Source organism: Notothenia coriiceps, unplaced genomic scaffold (genome assembly GCF_000735185.1).
Source record: "Notothenia coriiceps isolate Sejong01 unplaced genomic scaffold, NC01 NC01_scaffold00028799, whole genome shotgun sequence".
Classification (NCBI taxonomy): domain Eukaryota; kingdom Metazoa; phylum Chordata; class Actinopteri; order Perciformes; family Nototheniidae; genus Notothenia; species Notothenia coriiceps.
Genome location: NW_011361500.1, coordinates 135,219 through 159,557, shown reverse-complemented (window position 1 = coordinate 159,557; position 24,339 = coordinate 135,219). Strand labels below are relative to the sequence as shown.

The 24,339-nt window shown below is 42.5% G+C and overlaps 3 protein-coding genes across 5 annotated transcripts; 1 reads left to right on the top strand and 2 right to left on the bottom strand.

Moving 5' to 3' along the window:
* Nucleotides 1-1,629: 1,629 nt before the first annotated feature.
* fam117ba (family with sequence similarity 117 member Ba) lies at nt 1,630-9,748 on the top strand. The gene is made up of 9 exons (XM_010786150.1): nt 1,630-1,647; nt 1,919-1,986; nt 4,217-4,451; nt 4,901-4,984; nt 5,161-5,271; nt 5,889-6,032; nt 6,154-6,361; nt 6,473-6,593; nt 6,700-9,748. Exons 1-9 carry the CDS (start codon nt 1,630-1,632, stop codon nt 6,911-6,913), a joined length of 1,203 nt encoding a protein of 400 aa, XP_010784452.1. The 3' UTR covers nt 6,914-9,748.
* A 1,445-nt stretch (nt 9,749-11,193) lies between these two features.
* ical1 (islet cell autoantigen 1-like) lies at nt 11,194-18,563 on the bottom strand. Of its 3 annotated transcripts, none has more exons than XM_010786139.1 (14): nt 18,475-18,563; nt 17,592-17,631; nt 17,293-17,467; nt 15,416-15,488; nt 14,985-15,108; nt 14,563-14,761; nt 14,353-14,478; nt 13,611-13,709; nt 13,373-13,467; nt 13,076-13,125; nt 12,570-12,800; nt 11,805-12,140; nt 11,616-11,711; nt 11,194-11,316 (listed from the first exon to the last, which is right to left on the bottom strand). In XM_010786139.1, the coding sequence occupies exons 2-14, from the start codon at nt 17,597-17,599 to the stop codon at nt 11,297-11,299; spliced, it is 1,632 nt and encodes a 543-aa protein (XP_010784441.1). In that variant the 5' UTR covers nt 17,600-17,631; nt 18,475-18,563; the 3' UTR covers nt 11,194-11,296. The 3 variants fall into 3 exon arrangements, with proteins under 3 accessions (XP_010784441.1, XP_010784442.1, XP_010784443.1); XM_010786140.1 differs by having other exon boundaries at nt 18,469-18,559; XM_010786141.1 differs by lacking the exon at nt 12,570-12,800.
* Nucleotides 18,564-19,362: 799 nt separating this feature from the next.
* On the bottom strand, nt 19,363-23,229 carry wdr12 (WD repeat domain 12). Its single transcript, XM_010786142.1, has 13 exons — nt 23,033-23,229; nt 22,592-22,686; nt 22,176-22,270; nt 21,908-22,014; nt 21,706-21,821; nt 21,465-21,619; nt 21,346-21,391; nt 21,177-21,262; nt 20,958-21,098; nt 20,767-20,872; nt 20,472-20,604; nt 19,800-19,872; nt 19,363-19,680 (listed from the first exon to the last, which is right to left on the bottom strand). Exons 1-13 carry the CDS (start codon nt 23,071-23,073, stop codon nt 19,603-19,605), a joined length of 1,272 nt encoding a protein of 423 aa, XP_010784444.1. The 5' UTR covers nt 23,074-23,229; the 3' UTR covers nt 19,363-19,602.
* Between the last annotated feature and the right edge of the window lie 1,110 nt (nt 23,230-24,339).

Below are 24,339 nucleotides of genomic sequence, written 5' to 3'. Positions count from 1 at the left end.
TGTGTGTGTGTGTGTGTGTGTGTGTGTGTGTGTGTACACACATATGCACACACACGTCAGCAAGCATTAGAGTTGTCGGGGCCTAGCGCTGTACAGTCGTGCTGAAATGTCATTGTACTCATTCTGTATTTTCAGCGCTGCTTCAGGGCATATGAAGAGATCTCATTTATGTTTTTGTAATCTGTAATTTTATGAAAAAAAACATATGTATGTGTATTGCATTGATATTTGCATCATTTTTATGGAGTTCTGTTTTGCATTCAATGGACATGGCCTTTAATTCCATTGCTATGCATCTGCTCGGTACAGTTTCTGTAAACATTCTCAAGTCAATATGGAAGAAAAAAAACTCAAATAAATGTATGAAATAACTGCTGGTTATATTGTTAAGAGCATGTTATTGGGATTTCAGGTATTTTATTCTGAAAGTACTGTAATTGAAAGTCTAACTCACAGTCCTGGAGAAACAGTCTTCTTCCAAAAACACACCAACAGCCCTTCCCAAGCAGCAGCATCGTCCTTTGACCCAGTGAAACACAACATTAGCTTAGTAGTTAGTTAGAAAAAACAATGTTTAAAAATGTCGCAGTATTTCGTTAAATACTCACTGGTAGCTGACGTATGGCCAATTTGAATATTCATGCCATCCTTATAACCTATTTAATATTTTTTGGGCCATTTCAAATAGGTAGGGAATGCAAAGTATGAGTAAAATTGTTTGTTAAACATTTTAGGCAAACTGTTTTTGGAAGCCATATAAGCTTTAGCATAGCAGACATTGGCAGCAGCACAGGACCAACGCTGAAGATGTACACGTGCTTTAAGTCCAAAACTGATTAAATATAGTTTGTCTTCAGCCCTGTCTTGTTATACAGGTCTCCCAGACTCACCATAAGTTGCTAAATTCGACACAAGAGGGAGACATTTCCTGTCCTCCACTTGTTTACTTCACTTCTCCTCCGCCGTCTGCTCCACGCGCCCTAGCAACTGCAGCATCAGCACGAGCAGCGCAGCGTTGGTACGCTACGTCACAGATCCACTCCAGCGTCAAGTCAGCTGCAGGTATCAGACTGCACCGGAAATGGACCAAGTCAATACATATTTAAAATTTGTATTTAGAATTGGGATAATAGTTTTTGTATGTTTTATTTTTTTCAAATAGGGATACTACAAGTTATTCCTGTTATTCTATACCACTGCTTTTTCCCCAGAGGTGTGTGCTATAATTTGATTAGCACATATGTCGAATAAATAATACAAAATTGGAAAATGTCAAATTAGATTTTATCACACTATCTGAAGTGAAGCTTTTGCATGAATATAGCAGGACCTACCTTAAAGCCCTTATATATCCAATGTATTATATGGCTGCTGGCACACTACTTATATATGCTACACTTATTTATTTTTTCTTAAAAATACTGTAACTGTACTTATTGTTGTCTACCTGGATCGGTACTTTTGTAATGTGTGTAATTTCTATCTCTAATATTATATGCATGCCTCTTATTTAATATGTTATATTTTACTTTTCCTGTAACAATGTTCATTTCCACACAGTGGTAACAAGTAAAAAACCCACAGTACAATTTGAGCCTGTTCAAAACTAGTCTGTTATTCAAATTAAGAATGAATCCAGAGTCCTGGGTAAAAATCGACAGAGGATATATTTTACTTCGAAAAACAACAACCGGAAGTATTGGTGTTTACTCCGGCGTTCTTCACACTGGTCCCTCTCCCGTCGTGTCAACCAAGGCTAGCACAGCATCACCGCCTTCTTCTTTCTATCCCTTCTGTATTTTCTGTCCTTCTGCTATATTTTCCGTCGTTTTCCGACACTTCACGATCTCCAACAGGCTCACAACGACGTTTCCTCTTTTGATACCCATATTTTTGCGTGCTGAAATCGTTTCGATAGCTGTTTCAGCCGTCGTGCCGCATCAGCCGGGAGAGAAAAACATCCATCCACGACGACGAGGAGGCAGGGTGCGAAAACAGCAACGCCCATTTTGACACCTCCTGTATCAGTGCTATCCCCACGAAAACGTTTTAGGATATTTTCTATGTCTGCCTGTTTATATCTGAGAGGGCTTTCCTCACTTGCAACCTGCACAGTCTTCCCTTTGCCCTGTGTTCCCACCGCCTCTTTAGCATCTTCTCGGAGCTGTAGACATCAACAGGGGCTGAGGTGAAGAGCTCCATGCCCCTTTGCATGCAGCGCAGCTCGGTCACATTCCTGCAGGTGAGTGCCGTCATGTTTCTCCTCACATACATTTAAATTCATCTCAAAATCATGAGCCTGTTTATATACTCTTGAGTCTTTTGTCATATAGGTCCATATGGAATACGTTTTCATGATAGTGATGATATGTGTGGGAGGAGCTGCATGCTTGTCTCCCTGTAAACACAATTGGCCTTCATTATTCATGACATGGCATGAGGATTCGATATGCAGGAAGCAATCTTTCATTGTATGTATAATATATATTAATATAATTAATGAACAGCCTGATCAATAATGATTTAAATCGCGTAATCTCTGCTTTAGACCTATTGTTTGATGTATTCTATTTTGTGTGGTAAGGTCTTCTTGTTACATTTGTTTTTATTGCAATATTTAACAATCTACACATGGCAGTTAGGCAGACAGTGTGCAAAAGCAGTTATGTAAACTAGAGCTGTAACAAATAATGGATTAGTCCATCAACAGAAAAGGAAGCAAGTATTGATCACTGTCATTTGTTAAACATATGTGACCAAAAATAACTTTTCTGACCTAAATGGGAATATTTTCCCAGTATAATATGTAGATAGTGTGTACACATAGGTAGACTATCTTTGGTTTTTGATTGATCAATTGATTTCGGATGAACAAAATGTGCAATTTCAAGGCATTATTTTGGCCTTTGGGATATTGTGATTGTGACATTTTTGGATGGTTTAATTTAAAACAAATAATGGAGAAATTAGTGGATGTACATTATGTGCTTATTACTTTCTGTGCAGGTTATACTGTCCGCCTTTTGCTCATGGCTCACGAGGACTGTCTGTCTTGTGTTATAAGCTTATCTCTGATTTAAAGTTTCCTCAGGTGGTAACATTGTAGCTCCTTTAAAAAAAAGAATGTTTTTTATACTACTACCAGTGCTACTATTGCTATGAGCCCCAGGTCCATTGTAGTGGGTTGTTGATTTTATGAATGCAGACAGGAAAAACAGCAGTGAAAATAAAGAAAGCTGAGCATTTTGCTAGCAGGCTGCTGATGCGAAAACCCCTGTTTACTCACACAAACTCTCTCACACACACACACACACACACACACACACACACACACACACACACACACACACACACACACACACACACACACAAGCGCTGCTGTGTTTTAATGACGATCAGTCGTCCCGTTCCCTAGCAACAGTGATGTGTGCTGGTCAAGTCCCCTGCCAAATATAGCTCCTGGACAAGCTCTGTCAATCAATGCTGTGTTTTTAGGTGCAGATACATGCATGTACGGTGTCTCGTCGTTACTAGGACTGAGTAGCTTTTTTTGCTGAAATAAATAAATTCATCCTCTATCCTGCAAGATGCTCTGCATTTGCATATATTCTGTTGCTTGTGCATGCATGGCTTTATTATTGCTAGGTGGTTGTCCTTTTGTTCACAGGAATAATATTATATAATAATATATTATTATTATTATTATTATTATTATTATTCTTTTAAATTCTATCTTGCAATTTAGTTCCCAGTAAATGCAATGTTCAACTATTTTTTTTCTAAAAACTAAAAACGAATGAAAGACATGTTTTATTCAAACATGGATATACACGTTGTAAACGTGTTTGTCTGTGTTTGAAACTTAAATCTGAAATCAGATTTTGCTGACACCCTGCACTTTGCTGCAGCTCTGAATCAGGGTCAGTTGGGCACCTGCACTGAGTGCCCCTCACCCCCCCCCCCCCCCCCCCCCTTTGCTTTAAGCTGTTTTAATGCCATTAACCAGGGGGCTGTGGAGATTTAGAAGGGGGCATATCCGCTCTGCCCACGATGGGACGGATTAACATGCACACACACTAACCTAGACAGACAGAGCGAGCATGCATGAGCTAATCCTGCAGGCCAGCTGTTGAGTTGTTGATGTGTTTACCATGTGTTGACAAATACCTTGTTTACATCCAACTCACCCCGACTCCTCCCTGTGTTTCCTCCTCAGTCTGCATCAGTGGCCTTATCCTCCCACAACTTCTCGCGGTGCTCCTCCACGTCCTCCGGCGTCCCCCTCCTCTCCCTCTGAGCGCTCCGCTCCTCATTCTCCTCTCGGGCTCCCGCCATCCATCCAGCTGTGGCCCTCGCAGGGCGCGACTGCTGGCGCTCACCTGACAGGTCCCTGGCCTCAGGACGACTGCCAGCACCCGTACTCTCCCTACATGAGGGACAAAGCGACGCAGGTCAGTGCTGCGGGGGGGTTACGCATTGTGTGTGGTATATGAATTTGAGTTTGGTTTGTATGTAAGATATAAACAACTACAATGTTAGTGACAATGAATGAATGTGTGTGTTCTTGCTTCTTAAAGATAGCTTTGAAGACATGTGTGTTTAAGAAGCTGCAGGCAATCAATGCAAAGGGGTTAAGAGAGATTGCAGACGGTTGCATCATGATGCTGTGTTGCTGTCTTTGACTATTACTCACAGACTGACTTTGAACCAGAGTCTGGTCAAACAGAAGCTGTAAGATATTTCTGTAACCTGTTTTACCTAGGCATCAGAATAAAACAGCATCAGCTACAAAGTGTGACACTGGCAACACCAGTTGCTTCTCATAGAAAACCCCTATTTTGTACTATATCTGAAATAAAGCTCTAACCGGTGTGTGTGTGTGTGTGTGTGTGTGTGTTAGACCCCCAGGGCCTGGGCAGATGAGAGGAGGAGGGGCTCTCACAAACGCTCGGCCTCCTGTGGGAGCACCGACCAGCTCAAGGAGGTCAGTTTCTTTGTTTTAAAGCCAAAAATAAACACATGTTATGTTGTAAATAAATGCTTTTTCTGAGCATTGTGCTTCAGTTATCACCTAACACACCATCAATAACAAGACATGGCTGTATAAATCTATACATCTGCAGAACAACGTCCCTCTGTGTGTTTGTAAAACCTCTCTAGATTGCCAAATTGCGACAGCAGCTTCAGCGCAGCAAACGCAGCAGCCGCCATCGGAGGGATAAAGACCGCAAGTCCCCGTTCAATGGCAGCCATACCATCATCCAGTCACAGGTAAGCAACACAGACTGTGTGTCTTTTCTGTCTGGGCTGAAAAAAGACAAGAAAGTTGAGAAGAGAGTTTTCAGGATGTCCCATTTAACTCATGTCACTGTGTGTCTCCTGATGTGTTCTTTTTACCAGTCTCGTCTATGAAAAGTCATCTTAATTGGGTTTCTCTGATGCAGTAACACACACACACACACACACACACACACACACACACACACACACACACACACACACACACACACACACACACACACTCCAGTCACGTTGCTGTATTTTGACAGCAACAGGGCTGGTCCTCTGCTCCCTGTGGAGTCTGCTGGAGTGCAGCTGTCCTGCTTTCAGGGCCTCCTCAGGAGACAAAGGGAAAAGAGTCATCATGCAACTTTCCTAACAATACTTGACAAGCTCATTAACTGATGCATAGAGCTAGGAACACACTAGAAGTTACATCAAGATGATCAAAGGTTTGACTTATTTGTTGTTGCAGGAGGTTACAGCTAAATTCATTCTGAGACATGATATCATAAATCAATTCATTTTCTTACATTAACCAAATACCATTTCTGTGAAGGATTTTGTGCAGAATCGGTACTGACAGCAGCCATGTGTGTGTTTTGCAGTCACCTATGCCCAAAGCCATCCTGATACCCATCCCTATATCCAAGTCATCGGCCCCTCGTTTCCGAAACAGCGTAGAGGGCCTAAACCAGGAGATTGAACGCATCATCATCAGGGACACGCCTGAAAAAGAGGACACCATCGTTGTGAGTTTTGCCAGCTCAGAGATTGTTTTAAAAATTCACACACAACCACTGTGGGGATTAAGCCCCCGGTCCATGTTGTTATTGTGACCTCATTTGTGTGTGTGTGTGTGTTGTGCGACAGCCACAGGATGTCCCAGATGGGCACCGCGCACCCCCACCCGTCCCCCCACGGCGCAGCAGCAGCACCCGCAGCATAGACACACAGACTCCCTCGGGGGGCGGCCTGAGCGGTAACCATAGCAACTGCAGTAGCCGGCCCGACTCCATCTCGCCCTCCTACCTCACCGTCCTCAACGACACGAGTGGAGGCAGCCCCTACGAGGACAAAGGTGACTCACACACACCATATATTACTCTTCATTGTGCGCACGCCGTGTCTCTGTGAGCATGATCTGCTGCCGACCTTTGACCGACAGCCTCCCCTCTCTGTTTGTCTTCAGAGCTGGGCCCCTGCTCCCCACTGCCTAAATATGCCGCCTCCCCCAGACCCAACAACAGCTACATGTTCAAGAGGGAACCTCCAGAGGGCTGCGAGAAAGTCAAAGTGTCCGAGGACACCATGTGAGTGGATTTTTAGATTCGATTTTTTTTTACAGGATGTTCTTTATTTGTTAATGTTATGTACCCACTTGTTATGAAGGCTAAGAGTCCCTGCATGTGTCCACAGAACCAAACCTCCACAGGACCTCCCTCGCTTCTTGTGTCCCGACCGCAACAAGGTCAACTTCATCCCCAACATCGGCTCCGCCTTCTGCCTCGTCAGCATCCTGAAGCCCTTACTCCCCGGGCCCCGAGGTCCAGTGGGCCTCCGGAGCCTGTCCCCGTCCCTCGTGCCTCTGTCCACCCAGCCCTGCCTCCTGGAGGAGCCCGAGAGCTTCTGACGGCTTCACGTCACCCCCGGAAGAACCCCCCCCCTTCAACAAAATCAGAAAAGACTTACTAGGAAACAACCCTTCTGCTCTAAGAATGCCTTCAGCATGCCAGCTAAGCTCTCTCTGATGTCCTTATCTCGTTGACAAAGCGCTTCCCACTGCCTCTCCTCAGACGACTACAACGTGAGAGTCCTGCAGCCCTGTGCGGGGGTGTGCAGCTAACATTTCATCGCTTTCTTCTACCTTTAGAGCTGGTTATGTTCCTGTTTTCTCGGGAGGAAAAGGGCGAAAGGACAGACTCTTTTTTTCATCGTATTATACCATGGCGCCTTTCCACGGATATATCTCTTTTTCTATCTGTAGTTATTTCTCTTGATATAAAATATGCCTTCCATTGTAAAAGAAAAAGAAAGAAAAAAAGGCCACTGGTTTCCTCGGTGACCAAGAGTTTGACCACGGAGGCTAATTTTGGTGCTGCCAGATATATCGTAGCAAAACTTGAACGGTCGCGACAAGGAGGAGTTTAAAAATGTGCCTGATATTTTAGACCGCTCAGTTTCGCTCAACCCGCGTAGTGCTCCATCATGTTTGACCCTTTAGCATGGCACACATGATGTGAGCCCTATGCTGGCCATAGATACACACAAACAGGCAGGGACAAGCAGAATATACAAGCAGTGGTGGAAAGTAACTAAGTACATTTACTCAAGTACTGTAAGTAAGTACACATTTTGAAGCATTTTTACAACTTAAAAGGGAAACATTATACTTTGTACTTCACTACATTTCATTTTTAAGCTTTACTTACTTTAGATTTATTATGATTTGTTGTAAATGTAATCTATCCAACAATATATTTAAGTACCTAAAACAATTAGTAGGACAGGAAATTAATTTGCAGCAATTTAATTAAGTTTTTGTATAAAAACACTTCGCATTTCCAGCTTGTGTTTGAAGATTTGCTGCTTTTACTTGCTAATATTTTTTTTTATTTGTAATGTATTTTTCTGCAATGAGTTTCTCAATGCAAGACTTACTTGTAATGGAGTATTTTTTACAGTGTAGTACTAGTTATTTTACTTAAGTAAAATATCTGAATACTTCTCCCACCACTGTAGGGGGTTTTAAAACATATTTATGTGTACTTTTATCAGCCATTTGCAGTGCAGGCTGACTGTAAACGGGTACAAGCTTCACTAACAGGTAGCAGTGAGCCCCCCCCCCCCCCGCTCCCCGCCTGCTGCTGTGTATCTATGGGAAACGCAGGCCAGGGCTATGATGTGTGCAGCGTGTTCTACCTGTCTGCCTGCCCCTCCTTCCCAAGCGCCAGCCTTTGCTTCCGAAATGTCCCTCCTTACTCCACGTCCATCACACACACCCCCCTTTTGTTCCAGCTCTTGCTCTCCTCCTATCTCCCTCAGTCACTGTAAAGCTGATTTCCTCCTGTCTTGCTCAGCTCGTGTTGTTGTGAAATGTGTCCAGACGGGTCTCATCTTGGCTCCCTCGGGCCTGCAGAGCCCTGAACATGGAGAGGCTGGTGAACACATCCCAATATCACTACTTTACAAGACGGTCTCCACAGTATTTCTGTCAACCTAATCAATATTTAAACTTAGTTTGAAATGCACCACTTTTTATCTTTTGCATCGAAACATTTCAGACACGCTGCGCCACAGTTGGAGCTGTTGATTGACGGCCTCTCCATGCCCCGGCCCCTCTTCCTGTAAATGTCATTACTACTTAACTGTACCTGCTTCGGTGGGATAGGAATGTACTGGAATTGTAAATATAAAAGGCACACTGTGTTTGTATTATCGGCTGACAAAGATATGTATCTGAATGAGTTGTCCCATAGACCCCCTCCCTCCCTCCTTCCCTCCCTCCTTCCTCCCCTCCTGCTTTTTCTCCGCTGAGTACTGTGAATTACATGTCTCATTATTGTGAATAATTATGTATTTATTTATCAGGAGTGTTATTGGGTCTTCAGAGAATTTTAACCAAGAATAGATTACATCCTCCATCTCAGGTTGTAGTGAATAGGATACAAAAAAAGATGACTTACTTCTCGTGCACACTAACAAGTCTACACTACGAAGAGAGCAAACCAACAGCTGCTATGTATGTAGCCTCACAACAAGGAAACGATGTAACCTGTAGCAGAGTAGAAGTAGAGAGAAGTGTGGATGTTGTTTATCCAGTGACCTGATTTGGCATGTTTCTAAAAATGAGGAGTTCTGTTCCAAAATGAGATATCCACTTGCTGAAAACAATCACACCTACAGCGACATGACTTTCTGTCGTTTTTAAACGTCTGTTTACAAAAGTAGTTTGGAAGATTAGATTCATACAAATACAGATTTATTTCAGATACCAACTTTTATCAGAGTGGATAAACAGCATTTTGGAATGAGGCTCAACGCAGTGATTCTTTGTTTGCTTGTCCAGTTTATTGGAAACAGAACTGCCAAGTTTTCATCTGTTAAACCCCTCGAGTGAAATAAAAAGGCATAGTTGAATTAAATAAAGCATTTGTGATTGACTTGAGAAATACATTCTTTTTGTGTAAATAAAGTGTAAATCTAGCAGTATACAGTATTATGTATTATTATTATACAGTATTACATTATGTGACAAAATAATACAGTAGTTTCCCTTCATGTGTCACATTTAAAACAAAAAGAAGAGCAGAGATAATAATATACAGCTTGTATAAAATGTGTTTTTTTTCCCATGATGCATTTCCATCTGATTACCTCTGCTGAGGCACACAAAGCCATAACTTTGGATTTGGTTTAAGTCGATGCATGTGGGCATGATATTCACATCTCAACAACTCATGAAACATCAAATAAATCTTACAAACTCCACTCTACATTTGCAACAGTTCCTTTTAGCATTTCGTAAACATTCAAAAATGTCAGTATTGGTAGTTCTTCCCTTCAACAAAAAAAACAACCAGTGGGAATCAATTCCAGAACAGGTGTGTGACATGGTAACAGTTCTCCACTCCCTTTTCCCATAAAACAATAACACATTTCCAAAGTGCATCTTTGAATTCTCACACAGTTAAAAGTGAACAGTATTTTACAGTGTTAGAGTTAGTCGTTTTTATATAAGCTGGAAATAAATACATTTAGATTTGCATGTTTATAGGATTTAAATAATCCACCCATTAGAAAATACGTTTTTCCAGTGTCCTAGTTTAAAACATCGTTCAAGAGACAAAAAATAAATGTTTCATCCTTCACACATTTTCCTCGGCCTTTGTGAAATTGCTATTGTGAAATTTGAACAACAGATGGGACTTTCTTTCGCGTCCTATTTTTAACACTACATTCAGAGCCAGGAGAATCTGGGATGAAGGTGGACAGTGACATAAAGAGGCTGTGGACAGTGATTTTCCATTGTGTCTGTAATATGACTCCAGGCCAGGTGGTCATAATGACCCCATCAGTCCTCTCCAGAGACAGGACATATCACAGATCAGTGTGGCCTCTAGACCGAAAGAAAGAAAACTGACATTTCCTTACAGAGATTAAAACGTGTCACATTATTCATCTAACCCATGGAGTGTCCAAGTTCCAGAGATGTCATTATTTCTAGATACCAATTAATTAAAAAAATGTGCCAAAGTTACTTTGATATTTTTCATCAGGCTAAGATTATATATAAATTGTATTTATTTTAGTGGCAGAGATGGACTTTCATTCCATGTTGAGTCACACCGGTAAAGGAAAAGGAAATGAGTCAGCATTGTGGTATAAAAAAAACAGAGTTAGGTCTACAAATAGCTGGATAATGCACTGTTGTTGCTGGGAGAAACAAGCCCCAGATCTAACTGTTGTTGTTTGTGTGCAAATACAGGCTCAGTGACAGGTTCAGGGTCCCATCTTACATACACAATGTTAGCTATGTATATGCATATAGAAACACTGTACGCTCTTCATCCAACCGTGACAATCGTGTGCAGAGAATTTCCGTTTACGTCCTGGGTCCTCTGTGATGTGTGTACACAGCAAACCGACACACCCAAACTAACATGAATAAAACTCACAGTGCCGTCTAAAATAAAGCTGTAACCCAAACATTCTCTGCTTGGCAGAAGCTGCAATAACTGAAACTGTGTGTGTATGAGTCAGAGTAGGTTGAGCATGTGTGTGTTAAGAGTCATTTACAATGCTGCAGAGAGAGCGTTTAATAAGCAACAGTGTTTCCTTTTCCAGTGTGATTTAGTGTGTTGCATCTTACTTACTTACGGACTTAAAAAAACTTGCCGACATCCAGAAGAGTCTTCATACAGTTTTATGCATTGAGCAGCTCATCTGGGGAGCGTCCGATAGCGTCGGGGTTGGAGAGGGGGTCCAGGTCGGCAAACAGGTTGAACCAGGCGGACTATGTTCTTTTAGATGCACCTGCACACGCACACACACACACACACACACACACACACACACACACACACACCGTTACAAGAAGGTTTCCAAAGATAACCCGATTGGGTCCTTATTCTGCAGCTTGTACATTATTAAATAACCAGACATAATTCATAATAGGTTGAGTAAAAAGTGTATCCATTGCCTCTTTATATATAAACCCTGTTGTGTAACTCTGTGTGAATATAGATTGAACGCACCGCGCTAAAGACACATTTCCCAACTATAAAGTTTACTGTACTCAGACAGTGGAGGACGCAGGTTAAGAAGAAGCATACCATTGGCTGCTGGACTTGGAGCCGGCTGAGCTGATTGGCTGTGACCAGGAGGAGGCTGCAGAGGCGGAGCTTGGAACATAGGAGGGGTTGACCAGCCTAAAACACAAAGCAGGGTTAACAAGAGTAGTGAGAGATGTGTCGGTGAGCTGCAGTGAGATTCTCTCTCCAGCAGAGAGCAGGGTTGCTCACCTGTGGAGCTCAGGCTATGGTCCAGCAGCTGGGAGGGCAGGAAGCCTGTGGGGGAGGGGGGGCCCGAGGGAGGACGTGCTGCCGGGCCATTACCCTCCGTTGGCGCTCTACTCTCTGCCGGCCCACCAGTTGCTGCTGTGCTCTGTGGACGGACAGTGGGGGGGTCGAAGAGCCCGAAGGCGTCCTGCCACTCCCTGCTGAACTCGTCGCTGGCCCCGGGGCCCGGGCTCAGGAGGTCTTTTAGGAAAGCCATGTCCCCCCCTTCACCATCCTCCTCTTCTGCTCTCAGCTCTGTCCCGGCAGAGTGGAACGGATCACCTGAAAATGGACCCACACCTAGACGGACAGAAGAACAGTCTTATATCTTTGGAGGTAACTACATCACAGGAGATTCTGAAAGGTCACAGATTTACAAGCTTGTTTCTAAGCACAGATTCAGATTGCAGAGGTTCACAGAATCAACCATAGAAAGATAAAGCCAAAGGAGAGGGCTGAAATGACAAGAAAAAAGACCATAACTAACAACTGAGGGTTGATGCTCTTCAAATCAGACCTTTAAGGAGCATGCTGTTCAATGAAAAGAGTCTCAGAAGTGAAGATAACAGTTTCCCCGTAGTGAAGGGAACAAAGCCCTTTGCACCAGACAGGCAGAGTGAGTCCAGATCCAAAGAGCCAAAGGAAGCAGAGTTGAAATCCCATGCCACAGCCAGCAAAGTGAGATGGGAGTCAGAGTTCACAGGTGGAGGAGAGAGCAGGCCAGTTTACCGAAGGCAGGCAGCTGTGACTGGAGGCTCTCAAAGCCCCAGGGCTCACTGGGCCTCCCCCCCTGATGAGGAGGCAGGAGCTGGGGCTGCAGAGGGACGTGAAGGGGGGCTGAGGGCTGGGACTGTGGCTCAACACCGGCCATGAGCATCAGGTCATCCTCAGAGTCCGTGGACAGTCCTCTGAGAGCGTGCAGGGCAGCCGGAGGTGCGGCAGTGTGTTGGTGCGCTGAGACTAAAGGATCATAAAGCCGACAGGCGTCCAAACTTTGCTGTTTAGTTCATTTTAAAGACACACAATTATGACCATGTCAATTCAAGAGTGTAGCGCAGAGATGAAACATGTCAACAAATTATTCGTGATATTTGACCTCCTTAAATGCGCCTTCTGTTCACTACTACTCACTTCTCCACTTTTTCTGCAGGATGCCCAGGCTCATTCATGATTGTACCACACTGTAAACATGTCCCTAGAACTGTGTGTCTCAGCCTAGAGGTGGCAACACATACCTGAGCCAGAAGCACTTCCGGATGGCTTGTCGTCATCCAAGGACACCAGACTGAGGAAGAAGGAGGAGGAAGGGAGGAGGGGAATAAATGAGAAAGGGCCTTAGTAGCTGGCTAGACACAGTTTTTCTATTTTTAGCAATGCAGCAGCCTCTGTTTGATTTGGAGCTGCACTCTCTTTAGGCACAACGTTTTTAAAGCCCTCAACTACCAAACGGAGCACTATGATCATCACATACAAAAGCGGTTTTCAACACAAAACACAAGACGGACTAATTTAGATTTATTTAGTTCTCTCACCTCTCTGTGTTGCTCTGTAGAGCCTTCTCCTTCTTCTTCTTCTTCTCAACATGTTGCTGTGCCTCTGCTAGTTCCTCCAGTGGGTCTCTCAGGTCCTGTAAAAGGGAGGAACAATTTACAATGTAATATAAAAACACAGATGATCAGATCTATGTTGGGAGGACTGCTAAAAGGACAGTTGGTATTCACACTGTGTTGTTGCTGTCTGCAGGGAATGCAACACTCGAGTGTGAAGTACCTTGAGTGTGGTGAAGTGGTATGGTTCATGTCCTTGGAAGGCCTCGTGGATTCCTGACATAGCGTGGGCCGTCTTCTCCCAGAACTGCAGCAGAGTGGTCTGCCGAGACAGGAACGAAAGATATTCAATAGTACTGTTTCCAACCAGAATGAGTGAATACATGCAGGCTTTGTAACACCGGAAACCTTTAAAACATAGGCAATGGACTCTTTCCCCAGTGCCGGTAGAAGAGTATGCCTTTCTGTCAATTAAGTATGGTGGCTCTGAGGGAAGCATGTATATTGTATGTGTTTGACGTAAATAAATTATAATAACTGTCTAAATCCCTGATGGTTTTCTTTATTATTTATTTACATAACTTTCTAAATCCCTGATGGTTTTCTTTATTATTTATTTACAGCAACACGCCGTAAAATTGAGTGGAAATGATCGTGTCCACCTGAGTGTCATGTTTACATCATAGGCAACCCGAGCTGGAGCTGACTAATACTGCAACTTCTGCAGAGTCATGTGTCCTGGGAATAAAAGCCTCATTTAATCCTCCACACTGAAGACACAAGTCAGATGTTAATTGGTGTTAGTGTGTTTTTGTGCAATAGTAAAGGCTTGATTGAGTAAAACAAGAAAGACAAACAAGCAGGGAGACAGATCGGGATACTGCATTCATTCTTAAAGCATACAGGTACATATTGTAATCAAAGCAGAGTCTAACAGAGATGATATGGTGTTGACAGACACACACCTGGTAGGTACAGAGGGAGTGTGAAAGCATGTTGCAGCGGCTCGCTCCCAGCATGTCCACCTTCTGACACACATCGTTCTTCAGCTTCTCAAACTGGCCCTTCGTCCCTCTGACCTGGGATTGGACCTAAAAAACAGACAAAGAGACACATCATTGATATCATGAGAGTGTCAACCAGCACCTGATACGCCCAAACAAGCGTCCTTCTACCTTGCGGAACTTCTCCAGCTGCTTATATGTGTCTGGGTCGAGTTCCTGGGAGACGTCCTTCATCCAGAGCAGAGCCCCTCGGTACTCGGTGCGCGCCTTCTCCATGTGAGTGACCGTCAGCAGCGTGTCGGCGATGGCGCGCCGCCTGAACGTCTCCACTTCCTGGTGCAGGCGGTGCAGTGGCGGGCAGAGTGCCATCCTATGGAAAAAGATGAACAGAACTCGTGACATTTCTCTAAATTAAAAAAGACATTCAGCATAATGTATCATGGCCAAGTAAGGTTATTCAGCAGAATCAACAATACACATGTTTTTTCACTCTGTTCATTTTTAGCCATTATTTTAATGCTATTAGTCTAGAATGCACTGTATGGGCAACACTTTAACTCTGGATCATTAGCTTGGTATTTCCTGCTGCCGACCTCTGCTTGGCGGAGGTGCACAGGGCCTTGCTGGTGGAGTTCATCATGTTGCCAGCCTTTGTTCGATCGTGTTCCGCCTGGAAACGCAGGAACAGGCCGAGCTCGTTCTCCTCCTGAGACAGACCTGGGAAAAGAGATCAAAGTCCCTCATGTACACAAAGGAGACACATCTTGACTCCCTCATACCACGACCGTGCTAGAAAGAATATCACTAACACTGTAACAACTTATTTGAGTTTAAAAAAACAGGCTTATTAGTTTGTAAAAAAAACCTCTATCCAACCATTTATAGCTTAAGTGTTAGAGAAAAGCATCACACAGGAAGGAACACAATCATAAACACACACAATGTCATCTTGTATACGGGAAAGAATGATACATAAATAGCTCCTACTGTTGTGATGTAATGTAATGCGTTTAGTTTTACTCACGTGTGATCCTGTGCTGGTACTTCTCAATCACCTTCAGCAGCTCTGTGCATGTCGACTGAACCGAGTGGAAGAACTGTAGAAGAAAAAACATGCCAGGTTCAAATACATCCTCAACACCTTTCTTTAGAACACCTTTAAGAACCTTGTTGGTTTTCTGTCCACTTATTTCAAGACTTTATTTTGCAGTGTTAACACGACATATTTTGCTCTCTCTTGCTTTCTGCCTGGCAGTCAGATGCCTCTCCTCTGTGTGTCATAGCAACACAGATTTAGAGGTCGCTCAATACTGCTCTCTGATAGAAAGCGATGCACCCACAATGCAACACAAGGATTTACGTCATGATTGGAATGATGTTAAAGAGATCAGGCTAGGACATCTTAATAAAGTTTCAGTTGGGGATTCAGCTGGAAGAACATAATGCCATATTGTGTGAGTCTGAAATTGAGCTTCATACAGCAGGGTTCTCGGGGACATGGTCATTAATGGAGGCAGCGTGGAGAACTAACTGCAGACCACTTGAATATATCCTTGGGCTGCTCCTTTTATATTAGCGTGGGATTGCCAAAGACCATTTATGGAAAATAATTAGATTATCTTTTAGTCACAGTCATAGTGAAATCTTTTGAACACTCCTATATTTCATAAAGCCATCCATGCCTGCCTCTTCAGGTGTGAGACTGTAGACTGAGAGCAGAGGGAGGAGGTGACTTTTACGTGGAGTTACTGATTAACTTTAGAATAAACACTCACTGCCTTCTTTCCGTTTGCCTCAGCAGTGTCAGATCCCTGCCTGTGTACAGGTCACTGCTCCTGAGCAACACACCTCTTATATGTTGTATTACTAAGACGACCAATACTGATTGATTCATCAAGATCATGTTGGTCTTATGCCATCTGCTCTGCCTGACTCACAGGGGCAGGGGAAAACCAGAAGCAGACGGAAATAAACATCCACGCATGGCTTCGTGCAAATACACTTAAATACATCAGTTCTGTTTTTCTACTTGAGATTTTGTCAGAAAAAAAAGAAAAGACAATCCAATGTGGATAAATTCACTTAAAACTAGATGAAATGTATAATGGTACTGATGCTGGAAAGATTGACTTAATAAGATCTGATGTTTCCTTATCTGACGTGACCCTATATCTGTACATCTAACTAAAACTGTGTCTTATCTAATGGTGACAGTCATACTCTGAAAAATGAAATAAAGGATAAAATCGGATATGATCAAATCTAATTCTAGTAGCTTGCAGATCACTGAAATGTAAAACCTGATTAAATCAAGTTAGCTAGAAGGCCAGGGAATCAGGAGAGCTAAAATGCCACACGGCAGGTAGGCAAAAGATGATCTGAATGTACTCTTTGTAAATGATCGTGAAACACTTTCTCCTCTTTTCTGTCTTTGTCTCAGCGGGGATGGATGGAGGGACAATGATTTCAGGAGGACAGTAGAGGCCTGATCTTATTCCTGAGCGAACAAAAGCCTCACAGTGCATCCCTTAGCAGCTCAGTGAAACTCTAGCACATCGCAGACAGTTACACAACTAAATGTCAGCCAATCCAAACTACCAGCTCTCATTCCTTGCAGTGATGTGAAGCGACTGCAGAGGATCAGACTGTAAAGCTGTGCGTGACGTTCAGAGCTGTGATGTACTGTCAGACATCTCACCTGTAATTACAACCCTTATATCCAGACATCAAGAAAACATCTCTGCAAACAATGGACCCCTTGTGCCGCTGATGTTCTAAAGCCTCTCTTTGTAATCCTGCTGCAGATACATTATCCCTCACAATGACACAAGCTGGTAAACAATATCTACATGTTATTTACAATTATAACATGTAGATATTGGTAACCCCTCCCCCCCCTACCTCCAGCTTGGCGTCCAGGTCAGCGTCTGAGGCCACCACGTACTCGTCCTCCTTCTTGCCCGTGGCTTTGATGAGGACCTGCTTAGTCTTCCAGAACTTCTTCTGCATGCGAGCCATCACCGAGCTGTCCTCGCCGAGCAGGGCCCGGCCCCCGCTCAGCATGTCCCCCGCAAACCTGGAGCACACACACTTAAGTGAGCTGCTCTTATAACAACAGTGTTTAATACAGTAATTATGATCATTATAATAATGGCACTGGCTAGAGTCAACAATGATGTAAATATGAATTGTACACTTACCCGTCCATGATTGAATATCAACCTTTGTCAGTTCTGAAAACTAAAAGAAATAGAAATGTTGTTTTGTTTAAATATTAACCCAAATGAGGTAATCAACAGGTCTTGGTTCAAAATAAATGCATTGATGATCTGTTCTTCATTCATTAAACATGTTTTGAATTTGAACTCATATGCAGCTTGCCTAAGGATAGCAGTAGGATTTAAATGGATTTTTAGTATAGAGTAAACTAGTAACTGAAGTCCATTGTGTTTCCTCTTCCTCACACAGAAAGCAATGGTCAGGCATATAGACTGAAGGTGTTGTGTAAATCTAACTAATATAATGCTACTGACAGTCACACTGAGAAATAACTGCTGCTGGTTTCCCTGTAGATGTTTGCTGGGATACATTCAACAGCCAGCATGTAAACAGAGCTGACAGCTGTTCCCCTACTGAATTATAATCAAGTTATAAGCGGTTATCATAGAGTGTTATCTGTGACTGCACAAAAACCCCTCAGTGCTGAAGGCTAAAAAGCTAATCTAATATGGTTTATCCAGCAGAGACCAGACACCTGTGCTTTTCGGAGTGAGGAGAATTGAGAGCCAGCTGGCTGTGGAGCAGGTGTTCAGTTACACGAAAGGCTGCCTTGAAACACACAATAAGAAGGCTAAGGCGTGTGTCATTCGACCATTTTTATCGACGATGTGAATACAAGGTGTAAAAGTAAAAATAAATGTAAAGGTAGTCGAGAAAAGCCAGCCGAAAACGGCTTGTTTGCTAGCAGCAGTTTAGCTCCTAGCAAGTGCAGTTGTAGGAACAGTATATAACTATAACGAGATATACAAACATTACGGTTATTATATTATGGTCAGATAATTTAAAAAGGGAATTTACCTTTACCTTGCTTTTAGTTTTGTCCAGCAGTCCGAGCATCTGTGCAGCTCAGCTCGGCTAGCCTCCTCTGCCGATAGCCGTCATAATGAGTCAGAGAAACAGGATATGCAAAGCAGCTGTAGCGCTGATTGGACACCAGAGGGCGCTGCTGTACAGGCCCATAGACTGTATACATTAACAGACAGGCCACACAAAAGTTCATCTATTGCCAAGTAGGCATTCACAGCAAAAAATGTGTACTACACTGATTAATAAGAAGTTACAATACTTATACCTATATTGAATGTGTTGCAGTTCCACTAGTTGAAAAGGAGAGGGAAGATAAAATGTTAGTAAAATAACACTTTGGTCAACCCCCAGACACCCTGCTTTAATATTATGGTACAAAAAGACCTATCATAGTGATACCTCTTCTTTTTAACGCCTCTCTGGTCATGTTCAAATGTTGCCTTCCAATATAATAGTAAAATGACTGTGCTCCACTGGTGGAAGAAGTACTCAATTTACACAAGATAAAAGTAGTAACAGTGTGAAAAAAATACTTCAAAGTTCTGCATTTAGAATCCTACTCAAGTACAGGTCAAAAGTAATATCAAAATTAACTTTAAGTACCAAAGGTAAAGTACTCATTATATATTTGACCTATTTTAGAATACCTAACATTACTGTATTATAATTATTGACATTAATGTTTTTGTCACTTTGTTGCAGCTGCTAAAGGTTAAAATTACTCGATAAACTGATGGGTATTCAAATATTAATAATAATTGGTCATTGCCATTAAATCACTATTGTGTTTTATGAATCTCTAAAGTCCCTTCAACTAATTGCCAACCTCAAATTATCACATCTACTACCAAGCACTAATTAATGAAACATTAAATAGAAGAGACATTTCAGGAGACACAATTAATTTATACTTTTTTGGGATTACAGGAAAACAAAGACAATCCATAAGAAAATATGTGTAAAAGTTTAGAAGGGTAAAAATAACAGGACCAAGACAGCAGAGAAACCACGCAAGGATAGTTTTGTACTGTACACAATTGAAAAGCACTGCCGCTTCCATCTGCGTGTCACAACACTGATACTGTCCATCATTCTGTCATCATGTCTGTGTCCATGCTGTTCATCCTATGCCCCCGCATCCGTCTGAACACCAGAATATTTGTAGGTGTACAGCTTGTTATCTGCACCTCCGCTCAGCATCAGCTGAAACAAAACACATACAAGAAACTGTAAGTTACACGTTGCTGGAATGAGTTGAACTTAAATATTTGAAGTTGCTGCACATATTCCTTTGTGGTTATATTTGTGGAAAACAGTCTTACCCCACTTTCTGTCCAGTCCACACAAAACACTTTGTCCTCGTGAGCAGCCAAGTCATACAAAGGAGCCTTACAGCTGGAAGACATAAGAGCATTTGAAAGTTAACTTAATTCACTGAATTACTTTTAACACTGAGGTTTAACTGAGACCCACTAAAAGGAAAAATATTTATACCAAAATAATAAAGAAGACAGTGTATGCTTAAGAAAGTTTTAATGAACTGACAAAGTATTTAATTCTAACAAAGACAGGAAGCCTTTCCAGACAGTAAGCTGTTTACTCTCACACGTGTGGAATGAACAGGATTTCCTGCTCTACGTGTCTGCACGAGTAACCTTTCATACTCAAAAAGTATGGACCATGATCCAGCCTGTGCTGTGATTGGCTGCTGAAGGTAATATGAAGGTTGAAATTGTCTTGATTTAGCAAAAAAAGAACTGGAACTTATTAAGTGGGTAGTTAAATGATCAGTTGCAAAAATGTATTGCTGCCCTGAGAAGCCCACTTCAAAAAAACACATACTTTTCATTATCTTAAAAAAAGAATACAGCCCTGTTTCCAGCTTTAAGATAACACAATGCTGGCAGGTTTCTTGCATAATGTTAATTTAGGCCTAATGGAAACTTTTAACTGACTTTGGATTTAACCAAAGAAGTATACAGTGCTTCACAGACCTTCTGGTGTCCCACAGTTTGACCAGGTTGTCAAGGGAACCGGAGACCAGCTGGTGCTCATGTGCTGGTGCCCACTTCACCGAGGTGACCCAGCCGGTGTGAGAGGTCAGAGACAGCAGCACCAGAGAGCCGTCTGCAGGAGAGGAGGGTGTTAAAAACAGGCAGAGGAAAAGCCAGAACAGTGCTTATAAAAAGGTGAATAAATGATGCTGCTAAAAGAGCTTTGATTGTGATGTATAGGGGATGCAGGCAAAATGACATTAGGCTTTGAGAGGTGTGGGGTAGGTAGTGGTACCTTTGGTGCGGGGGTCCCACAGCCTGATGTGTCTGTCAGTGCTGCCGGAGGCCAGCCGCCGACACAGAGGTGAGTAGGAAATACTGTTAAACACTTTGCTGCCCGTCTGCGGAAAAACAAAAAACATCAGTCAGTTTATTGTGGGAATGACAAACTAAAAACGGTTTGAATGAAGTTTCTGCTCGTCTCACCAGCGTAGTCTTCATCTCTCCCGTCTCTACGTCCCACACACGGATGGTGTGGTCCCATGATGCACTGCAAACTTCCTCACTGTCGCACCACAGGACGGAGGACACGGCCTCGTTGTGTCCAGATAACGTCATGATGGGAGTCTGTCAGTGGGAGGAAATGGGAACCTCAGTTTGTTGTTCATATTCAACACTTAATTGTTTGGCCCTTGGAGCACTCACCCTGGTGAGGCCGAGCTGTTGAGTCTTCTGCTTCTTCCTCGGTCTGTCGGCAGGCTCTTCTACTTCGTCCGCCTCATCTGTGGGCACTGAGGGAGACATTTAGCTTGTTGAATGTTTGCTTTTTAATCAGTTGTGCAAAATTCAAAAGGCAGACATGCTGGCATCCTACCTGCTGACCAAATCTTCAACATTTTGTCCCAGGAGCCACTGCAGAACTGTAACACAAATTTTGCATTTATAAACATATTCTTCTCCCTGTGCATTTAACCACTGCCCATCCCTCTCTACCTTTGAGCCGGTGGGGTCTGTTGCTACAGTGTCCACGCTTCCTGTGTGTCCCCGGCAGCAGTGTATGGCTTTCACCTTGTTCCTCTCAGAGTTCCACTCCCAGAGCAGCAGGGTTTGGTCCAGAGAGGCCGTCAGAAGCAGGGAGTTGAGACCATCTGCACAGAAACGTCCACACAGATGTTTTAAGAGAGGCTGTCTTTAGAACAAGCAGAGTGAATGTCTGCCACTCTGTCCTGCTCACCTCTTTTGACCCAGGCCACGTCTTTAACCACGTCTGTGTGTCCGGCCACCGTCATCACTGGCTTGCCCTCCAGGGACCAGATCTTGGCTGTCTTGTCGTATGATCCTGTAAGGATCCTGCAAAAAAAGAAAAATGCAAGCTAAACAAACTTGTTGTTTGGGAAAAATGCCCCTCTTTGACAGTCTGCAGTCTATCATCTTACCATTCAGCATCTGCATCCACAGCGCTAATCCAGTCATCATGCATCATGCACTCCTCGGGTTCTGGGGCTGTGATCCTCTCGACATACTCTATCTCCACCACATCTTCCTGAAACACACACAGACACACTGATGCATAAATATCAAATTCGTCACAATTTGTACATCCACCAAACAACTCTTTCTCATGGCAAAACAGGACACTGGAATGATTCAGTGCCACGAATGTTAGAGGCAGACGTCATATCCCCTCAGTGAGGCTGATCCTACCGTTGATATGCCCTCTGTTTCCATGTGAGTGGACAGCGACGTTCGCAGGAACTGGCCCCTGACCAGGAAGTCGAACTCCACTTTGCTGTGAGATGCTGTGGAAACAAATAACAACATGTTATTCACTCAATATATCACCTATATTTGTGATAGAGTACAGGGATTTAGTGAACCATTATATTTAAGTAAGGCTCAGTATAAACAATAGAAAGGACAAGTTATACATAAACAGGAAATTTGTTTAGTACAAGATGCGGACAATAATCTAAGAAATCAATGCGTAAGATAATACAAGGGAGACTTTATGTTCAGTTATACCTCTGATATTAACTTAACTTTGACACACAACAGGGAAACAATGGGCCAGAAATATTAAAACATTCTTGCTAATGTTAAAGTAGAGTGTGTTTTCTTACCATTTCTAGCCTCCAGCAGCTTGTTGATGACATTGCTGAGGTCCAGCACCTCAGAGGCAGCAGGGATGGAGAATGGGACATCATCTACTGCATACCTATCAACAAAGGTTACACCCATGAAACTCACATTTTATATTCTTTTTATGTCATATAAGCTGATGTAAAACTTATATTCAAATATAAGGATAGCAATCAATCATATATTGGGATGGAATGTTAGCATTAGCTAGCTAAACCAACAAACTCACAGCTAGGAAATATTAAGAGGCTAATAGTTTTAAAAAGGCTAAGATCAAATGTACAGTACACATTTTTATTAAAATGCAGTGCAATGATTCACATTTATTTTGTACTGTTTACAGTTACAGCTTGTTAGCCAGCCTGCTAGCCGTAACTGTGTTTTTCAGTTTTCTTGTTTCGTTAAAGAGAATAAAAGCTCACCTTTTGTCCTCCGTGAAGAACCTCGTTTGTAACTGCGACATTTTCTGTTTTATATTTCTCTTACAGTCCACTAGTAATTTAAATGTAGGATATGTCTCAGTATTTAATCTGCTCCTTCATAACATATCTGACTCTCGTGCAGTCCTGCCATGTGGTACGAAAGCAAGCCACCTCAGCAGAGCACAGATGCAGACAATCGATGATGCGGATCTATGCTCTACTAGCAATGCCTGCTGCTGCTTCTTCTTCTATTATTTTTAACGGCAGATTTGAATTCATGACGTTTCATTACTGCCCTCATACGGTGCTATTCACTTCCTACAACATCCACCGGCAAGACTGCAGGATACAAATATAATATAATATCAAAAAACACATGTATTATAAATGTATGTCCGGCATAGAAAATGTGAAGTATTTGTTTTATTAGCAACATTTATTTTAAAAGTAAAACAATCTGGCTCTAAATAAAATGGATCCAGTGAGTGTTCATTATTTTTACATTAGTATTATAGAGCTGAATGGTGACACTAAAGGGAGGCGGATATGATGAAGAGAAGGATGGTAGGTATATTTTTGTGCAATACAATAGACAAGTTGAAATGGGAGTAAGGTCATGAGAACCAGTGGTGGGGTGCAGGAAATTGTGCATAGGCCTACACGTTTTTCTTCTGTAGTTTGAGTGCCAAAACCGTACATTATTCCAAACCACCGGTTTTTGTAACCCAGGAACTGAACCCTTAATCAGGTTTGTAATACAATTGTATAGATCTGTGCCTATATCGGTATCACTTTACAATAAGACTACCCTTATAAAGGGTTTACGAATAGTTTGTAATTCAAATAATTTATTAATTAGGTTGTGAACACTTTATAAATCATTAATAAGCTTTTATAAGACATGAGATAAACAGGGCAACTGTGACCGGTTGCTTGCCAAATAGTGAGCCCACATTTATCTGTACTGCTAAGCCTTTAGTCAAGCAGCAAGTCCTCAAAAAAGGCTTTAGTTTTCGAGATACCCCTACCCGAGGTAGAACAAATGACAACAATGATTTTTCTTATCTTTAGGGTCTCCCATTAATGAAATGTATTGTTGTCAAATTTTATTTTGGGGAAAAAAATGCTTTTTTGGTTGTTCTTTAGAACTACACCAATCCCTGAAAAAGAGCCAAATTAGACCAGGCCGAATGTGGGAAAGGTGACAAAAGAGCCCATAACTTGAGAGTGACCACTCTTTTCCTCTTTAGATTTGCTGAGGTATGGACCAGGTGGCTGTCCTACATCACCAAATAGTCAGACAATTA

Coding starts and splice junctions, on each gene's coding strand:
- fam117ba (XM_010786150.1), top strand. Junction 1,987..4,216: donor CACGACGACGAGGAGGCAGG/GTGCGAAAACAG, acceptor TTTCCTCCTCAG/TCTGCATCAGTGGCCTTATC. Junction 6,033..6,153: donor AAAAAGAGGACACCATCGTT/GTGAGTTTTGCC, acceptor GTTGTGCGACAG/CCACAGGATGTCCCAGATGG.
- ical1 (XM_010786139.1), bottom strand. Junction 13,710..14,352: donor ACTCCCTCTGTACCTACCAG/GTGTGTGTCTGT, acceptor CTGTCTCGGCAG/ACCACTCTGCTGCAGTTCTG. Junction 12,141..12,569: donor GTCACAGCTGCCTGCCTTCG/GTAAACTGGCCT, acceptor CTGTCCGTCTAG/GTGTGGGTCCATTTTCAGGT.
- wdr12 (XM_010786142.1), bottom strand. CDS start 23,073: ATGTCGCAGTTACAAACGAGGTTCTTCACGGAGGACAAAAG. Junction 22,015..22,175: donor AAACAGAGGGCATATCAACG/GTAGGATCAGCC, acceptor TGTGTGTTTCAG/GAAGATGTGGTGGAGATAGA. Junction 21,822..21,907: donor GTGGATGCAGATGCTGAATG/GTAAGATGATAG, acceptor CTTTTTTTGCAG/GATCCTTACAGGATCATACG.